Source organism: Miscanthus floridulus, chromosome 9, assembly GCF_019320115.1.
Source record: "Miscanthus floridulus cultivar M001 chromosome 9, ASM1932011v1, whole genome shotgun sequence".
Taxonomy (NCBI): domain Eukaryota; kingdom Viridiplantae; phylum Streptophyta; class Magnoliopsida; order Poales; family Poaceae; genus Miscanthus; species Miscanthus floridulus.
The window spans coordinates 126,826,493-126,834,134 of NC_089588.1; the positions used below are offsets into that span (position 1 = coordinate 126,826,493).

A 7,642-nucleotide genomic window follows, 5' to 3' on the forward strand; every position below is an offset into this window, starting at 1 on the left:
CTAAATCATACTATTGTTCACATAACTCTCTTTGGGTTTTACTTGGAAAGTTTTTTTCCATATGAGTTTACTATGGTACAAAAAATCCATATATGCTGTATCATATTCTCCTCATTTTAGCAAATAGGTTTTCAACCAGTTTTAACGACATATCGACGAATACTTTTCTCATATTTTGTAGGGTTTTTGGATGTTTTAATCTACTTGCTGATCTCAAGACTAGATTCGATCATGGGGTGTTAACTGTTAACAACAAATAAAATTGGAGTTATCTCATCCCATAGATCAAGGAGCTCACGAATTAGTGATTAGGCTTAAATCTAGTCGTTCCATATTTAATCGTTCCAGGCTTTTGTTAAATGTTTATAAGTATGCTAGATCAATCAATCGAAAACACAGTTAATTCCTTTCTTGTTTTTTTTTTGTTTTGTTTACATTCAAAATGCATACGACATAACTCTGAAGTTAGTTTAGACTCAGAGAGACACATATGCTTCTCCTAGGTATAACTTTGGGATGAGATACGTTATGCCTTATGAGTCTAAAATAATGTACATGATGTAGTCATGTAGGCAACTGGGTTCACTCTAAATATGAGTAATGTAGAGTATATAGATGTGCATACTTCAGTTACTAACATGGTTTTAAATAGTCTTTTATAGTTCCGATGTTGCCTTTTCAGAGGTCTACCGCTACGACATTGTCAATTATTTTGCTATTGCAGCTATGAATGCTTTAGCTCCACTAAACACCACTATTTGGTTTAGTCGTGAATTTTTTTTAGCTCTAAACGTGGCAACTATTCATTCTTTTCTCTAGATTATTGGAATCTAGCCTCTCTGTTATATTCTTCGCTCAATATAAATAATGTAATGAACTTGAATAATTGTTGAGTTGATGATTGTTGAATGTTGAATGGAATATGAGTGCTAATTATAGTTGTGAGTTCATTGAATGATTAAATCGTTGTTAAGTAAATGGTCTATATATGTGTTATCCGAGAACCCTAGACATGTATTGATTATATTTTTTTAGAAAAAGGAATTTATATTCCGGCCTTTGCAAGAGTTTTGCACACAACCATTCATTATTACAAAGTTCAAACTCTAGAGGAAAAGAAGCTCTCAAAAAGCCACAGAAGCAAAGGATGGAAAAAAGCCAAACGACGAGCTAAGCACTAAGCCTATGAAAAGACAGCCATCCATTTTTGACGAAGATCTCCATTGTTGTAGTCACCAATAGTCGACATACCAAATTCAAATTGGATTGGTCATCCTCCTTTTGAAGAGTGGACCAAAGACGTATCCAAAAGGTGACCCTAAAAATAACCTGTAAATAAGAGTGTCACATTTTTCTATCCAAAACCGCATCATTTCTTGTCAACCATATGGACCAAAAAAGTGCACTCGCCCCTACTCGAATTTGAGACCGCAATTTTGGCTCAGTTTGTTGTAACCACATATGGAAAAAAATTAGTCATATTCATTAGAGGTGATAAGCCAAATGCTACATGAACAATCCTCCGCTACATGATACTCAAAAAACAAATGTTGGATGGTTTCGTTGTCGTTACAAAAACAACGCTTCTTGTCACCCTTCCAATTTTGCTTTAAGAGATTGTCTTTTGTTAAGATCACCCCCTTTAGCAGGAACCAAACAAAAATCTTAACTTTAAGAGGTAATTTTAACTTCCATAGCGCTTTATTTAAAGGTGTAGCAATTTGGTTTATAATTCTTTTATACATCGATCGCACAGTAAACACCCATCTATTAGTGAGAGTCCATTTAAGGGGTATTTGATTATTTTTGTTTTAAAAATTCTTTAGCTCTATGTTTCTGTGCATAACTAATTGAAATCTTTCATGGTTTTAGTGAAATCGCTAAATAAAATAGTTTGTACTATATCTCGTAATTTTTTTTTATAGCTTCTGGAGGGAAACCACTGCTGAATGACTTAGCCCGCGATTTAAAACTTTGTTCTCCAGAGATGATGGACGGATGGATCCCGCGATTAGAGTACAACATTCATTCAAAGACTCATGGCGGACGGTGGGCCCACGGACTTTGTGGCCCAAGCCCAGTAGGCCTTTAGCACGGGTCTATGGCCCACTTCAGACCTCTAGCACGCGCGCTCAAGCGCAAGCTGAAACGAAAACGACCATTGCCAACAGTCTCGCCGATGCCGCCCGCCGCCGGCGAACCCTCGCCTCGGCCGTCCTTCGCCCACGCCATCACCACTCCAGACGGCTGGCACCCGCGCACGGCGGAGCGCCGACTACTGCACCTCTTCCACCACCGCCCCCTCGCCCGCGGCCGCCCGCTCGAGCTCCTCGCTTTCGCCGTCCGCCACGCGCTCGCCTGCTCCCCGCCGTCGCCGCACCACCACGCCCTCACAGCGCTGCTGCTCCTCTCCTCCCCTCCGCCGCCCGCGCTTTCGCTCCTCCGCCTCCTCCCTCCCGATCCCCCAACCCCGCTCCCGCTCCTCAACGCGGCCGTCAAGGCCCTCTCCGCCTCCTCCTCGCCGGAGGATGCCTTCCGTCTCCTCTCCACCCTCCGCCGATTCCACGCGCCTGACCGCCTAACCTTCCTGCCCCTCCTCGGTTGCGCCTCCTCCTCCTTGCCGCTCCTCTCCGCGCTGCACTCGCTCCTCCTCCGCCTCGGCTTCCTCTCACACCACCCCATCACCCTCGCTCTCCTCAAGCCATACCCGTTGCCGCAAGTCCGCGCCTTGTTCGACGATATGCCCCAAAAGAACAAGTGCACCGTCGCATACAACACCATCATCACGGCGTGCCTTAAGGCCAGGGACATTCGCACCGCACGCCACCTGTTCGACGAAATGCAGCGGCACAGGCGATCCAGGAGGAGCGTCGTTTCCTGGAACCTTATGATCACCGGGTGTGCACGCCATGGACGAGATGACATGGCAGTGCAGTCTTTCGAGAGGATGGTCAGGGAAGGAGAGGTGGCGCCAGATGATGGGACCTTGGTGGTGGTGCTCCCGGCTTGTGGGAGGACGGGGAATGTTGGGGCAGGGAGGTGGGCGCATGAGTATGCGAGGAAGACTGGCTTGTTGGATGGTACACTGCATGTTGCAAATGCAGTGATGGATATGCACTGCAAGTGCGGTGATGTTGATAGTGCACTGGAGGTGTTTATGACAACACGGCAGCGCAGTGTGGTGAGCTGGAATGCCATGATCGCTGGATTCTCATTGAATGGTCACGGAGTTGAGGGGATTGATCTGTTCCAGGAGATGAGGAGGCATGGAGTGGAGCCTAATGCTGTGACGTTCTTGGCAGTGCTTGGATGCTGCGCGCATGCTGGGGCAGTGGATATTGGGCAGGAGATCTTCCAGAGCATGCTGTCGGAGCATGGCATTGAACCAGCAATTGAGCATTACGGGTGTATGGTGGATTTATTTGGAAGGTCTGGTCTCCTTGAGGAGGCGCACGTACTGATTCAGGGGATGCCAATGAAGCCTAATGCTGCGATATGGGGAGCACTTTTAAGTGCATGTCGTGCTCATGCTGGGCTTGGCATTGCTGAGGTGGCTCTGAAAGAGCTTATCAATCTTGAACCATGGAACTCGGGGAACTATGTGTTGTTGGCCAATCTTTATGCGGAAACAGAGCGGTGGGAGGAGGCAGGGGAGGTGAGGAGATTGATGAGGAGGATGAGTGTGAATAAGGCTCCAGGGCAGAGCTTAATGGAAGAAGCTGAGTTTCAGTTGACAAATTCATACCAATAGCTAACTATGTGGAAATAACTTTAGTTTGGAAGGGAAATTTGATAAAGGGGCTGTAAATGAAAAGATCCATGCATCAACTGACCCTACTAAGAGACGTAGATAATATTTGCAGGTAAACATACCAGCTGTTTTTCACTATGTTCCATTTGTTGTAGCTGACTAGTAGTGGTGCGCTGAATAGGCAATTGCTTTTTTTCAATATTCTTTCACCACAATCTTACATACATTCATGGCAAAATGGGCACTAAATACCTCGATTGCTATGATAGCTAAGATAGAAAGATATAATATTTGTCTTTGGCTGTGTATTAATATATTTAATATTGATGGGTATATGGAGATCCCTCATCATTACACAATTACCAACAATAAATGCACTTTACAGTTCTAATTTATCATGCATTCGAGTTTGAAATGTACAGGTTTAGTCAGCAGCCATCAAGGTGCTGCAAGATGTTTTGCCCAACAGCATTCTTTGAACATGCTGAAGCTTGTATTAGATGTGGCAGAGAGTGAAACACCTAACAAACTTTGAATGGAACGTTTGATAGAAGTTTCTGTGATCTTTGACTACAAGGAGCATATTTGGATAAGTGTTAGTATGTAATGATAGGCATCACATATGTTAGATGTCAATTGTTGACATCTAGAATTTCTGCAAAAGCTTTCTTTTCTTATTCGACATTCATATTGGCCAGTAGAGCTTGACTATCATGTACTTTTAACTAACTTTTGCCATGTCAGCAATACACAATAACCTTACTAGCCATATATAATGGTGGAACATTTAAGTGTTCCTTAAAAGATGGCTCTCTCATGTGCTTAATCGCAGCACAAGAAGCTATTTTCCTTTTCTCTCCCTTACAGGCTATGCCTGTTAGCTGGAGCTTTACAAATTCTCAGAATTATTTGGATGTGTAGATTTCTTGTTTCTTGCCAACTTGAACATGTGCCTTGCTTCCCTTTGATTTTTCAGTGTCTCAGAACACGACACAATTTTCATATTCGTCATAGTTTTCTTGTATCAAGGCATCTTAAGTCTAGTTTACAATGACTAACTTTATAGCAAACTCACTGCTCATTTCTCTTAGTCTATCTTAATTTTCATGAGTTTTTCTCGCATGGGGATAGTATATAATCACTAATCCTAAACTGTCAAAATATACATCTTGAGAACACTTCATGGACATTTTGTAAAACTGCCAATTTTTACCGTTACTTCCCGACCAGTAGTTTTCATGGACATGTATGTGGAATGTAGAAGCACAACATACCTTTCCATTTTCCAATAGCAGATAATTCATGTGCAGGAAGTCCTCAGAGTTCTGAATTTACAGTTTAGGATGTGTTTCAGCTCAGACTGAGAACTCAGACGCTGCACCTACAGGCTACAGTCTCAGTATGGCACTCATCACAGGAGGCAAACACTAGGAACCGAATATTCACACAGACACATGCTGGGCCCAGCGAAAACCTTGGCATTTTCCTTTTGTGGGCTCCCTAACATGGACAGCTCAAGACGATACGATTTGAAGCTCCCAACGAAAAGGACCAAACAAATCGAAAAGATGCCGCCTAGATTCATGGGAAATTTCCGGTGTTGGGCCTTGTGACCCTTGTCCTGCCCTCCTTTTTTTTCTTCCTCAGCGACCACTCCTAAAATTCTTGTCAGATCAAATATTTAGACATATGCATGGAGTATTAAATATAGACTAATTACACAACTTACGGTTAATTTGCGAGACGAATCTTTTAAGCCTAATTAGTCCATGATTTGACAACGTGGTGCTGCAGTAAACATGTGCTAATGACAGATTAATTAGGCTTAAAAAATCGTCTCGCAAATTAGTCTCCATCTATGTAATTGATTTTGTAATTAATCTATATTAAATGCTTTTTATTAGTATCTAAATGTTTGATGCGACATGAATTTTAGGAGCAACTAAAGAACCAAACACCCCTTTAATAACCGCGAAAAAGTGGGTTCAAGCATGTGACAAAGTGAGGAGGAGACGTTTCGAGCTGCTTGGCTTTCCACGGAAGCCGCGTCAGGGTTCATTTGCGCATGTTTTATGCATCGTGCTGCTAAACCTGGAGCTTTTGTGGGTTGAGTTGTTGGTATCCATGCCTTGGTGCTGCTGGCATGTGGATCCATGTCTTCGTGGAAACCAGGTGCAGCGATCTCTTAAAAGCATGTGCACTTCAGGGTTAAGATGTTCCACTTAGAATTTAGATCTACTAATCTTCCCGATTAATTCAACTGACACAAGGATCTGTGGGGAAATGCTACTTCTGAAATAAAGTAGATGGGTCATTCATTGGTGCTGCTATGGATTGGCAGTTGGCTGATGGAAGAATTTAGGCCTCGTTTAGTTCGTGGCAAAGTTGGCGTTTGTACAGTGTTCGATGTGACGGCGAACACTGTAGCACTTTCGTTTGTATTTGTGAATTATTGTCCAAACATTGACTAATTAGGCTCAAAAGATTCATCTCGTAAAGTTCAACCAAACTGTACAATTAGTTTTTGATTGCATCTGCATTTAGTACTCCATGCATGTACCGCAAGTTTGATATGATGGGGAATCTTCTTTTTTGCATAGTGTCAAAGTTGGGAGTTTTGGAGTAACTAAGGCCATGTTTAGTTACGACTGGAATCGGCGCCGCCAAATTTTCGGGGTTTCTGTAGCATACTGTAGCGTTTTGTTTGTATTTGATAATAATTGTCCCATCGTTGACTAATTAGGCTCAAAACGTTCGTCTCGCAAAGTACAACCAAACTGTGTAATTAGTTTTTGATTTCGTCAACATTTAGTACTCCATACATGTACCATAAGTTTGATGTGGCGGGAAATCTTCTTTTTATATAGTGTCAAAATTTGGATTTGGTGGGAACTAAACATGGCCTTAGCCGACTTTCGGGGGGGGGCGGGGGGGGGGGGGGGGGGGGGGGGGGGGTTGTTCTCTTCATTTTTCTTGTTTTGAATGCAAGGGCATAGATACTTCTGCCTTTCACTACAAGCAGAGGAAATTTTCTTGGGTTGTTTCGTTAGATTTTCTCACAGGCTCTGCATTAGGCAGAAACAATAGAATAATCAAGCAACTGTTACCCAAGGACTAGGCTTATATAAGTATATTAGGACTTAGGAGTATCATCAGCTGAGAGATTTATAAGCATCCTTAGCTCTTTTGCTTTGCTAAAAAGAAGGATTTTAAAGCTTCTTGATTTCTCTGCACAGGGCACAGGCTCATCACATTGGCCCGCCCGCTGCATAAATTCATTCCCAGTTGGTGCCAAGCTTGTTCGATTACTATCTTTTATTTTTTTTGATGAGTGGGAAGGAAGATACTCCTTGTTTGCTGCAAGATCAGAGGGCACATGCAAGCCACCTTTGGATTCTCTCTCATTTTGATGCATGCAGGTCCCCACGACTGGCGCAAGCACGAGTGACAAGCCACCGCCGGCTCCGGCTTGCATGCATTTCTTGTTTTATCTACAGTATTGCCCATCCATCATCAATTCAGCGCGGGCGGCGGAGTGTGTTGGTGACAAAGAAATACTCTGACCCTGTTCGTTGGTTGGTTTCAGCCAGCCCAAACCAGCCAGCCAACAGTGTTTTTCTCTCACAGCAAATCAGCATCAACCAGTCCAAACCAGTCCAGAAACCAACCAGCGAACAGGCCGAATGTGGGAGAGCGCAGTGCTGTGGTGTGCCAGTGTAGCTGTATTCTACTGTTTCTTTAGCGCCATGGCCGATCGCGTTGGATCTCTCCCGGTGCACGGGGCGCTCGCCATTGGAGGTCAGCGAACCTTCTCCTTTCTTTTCTTTTCTTTTTCTCTTGTCCCAGCAAAGCTTATCCACAGATACATACACTACCATAATAAGAAGGACG

The 7,642-nt window shown here is 43.4% G+C and overlaps 1 protein-coding gene across 3 annotated transcripts; it reads left to right on the plus strand.

Annotated features, from left to right (window-relative positions):
• Positions 1-2,156: 2,156 nt before the first annotated feature.
• Positions 2,157-7,283, plus strand: LOC136482903 (pentatricopeptide repeat-containing protein At1g09190-like). Of its 3 annotated transcripts, none has more exons than XM_066480061.1 (2): positions 2,157-3,863; positions 7,171-7,283. In XM_066480061.1, the coding sequence occupies exon 1, from the start codon at positions 2,180-2,182 to the stop codon at positions 3,749-3,751; it is 1,572 nt and encodes a 523-aa protein (XP_066336158.1). In that variant the 5' UTR covers positions 2,157-2,179; the 3' UTR covers positions 3,752-3,863; positions 7,171-7,283. The 3 variants fall into 3 exon arrangements, with proteins under 3 accessions (XP_066336158.1, XP_066336159.1, XP_066336157.1); XM_066480062.1 differs by lacking the exon at positions 7,171-7,283 and adding an exon at positions 5,139-5,366; XM_066480060.1 differs by lacking the exon at positions 7,171-7,283 and adding an exon at positions 4,174-4,258.
• Positions 7,284-7,642: the final 359 nt, after the last annotated feature.

Bases quoted from the DNA above. Each gene is read 5' to 3' on its own strand.
- LOC136482903 (XM_066480061.1), top strand. From the start codon at position 2,180: ATGCCGCCCGCCGCCGGCGAACCCTCGCCTCGGCCGTCCTTCGCCCAC.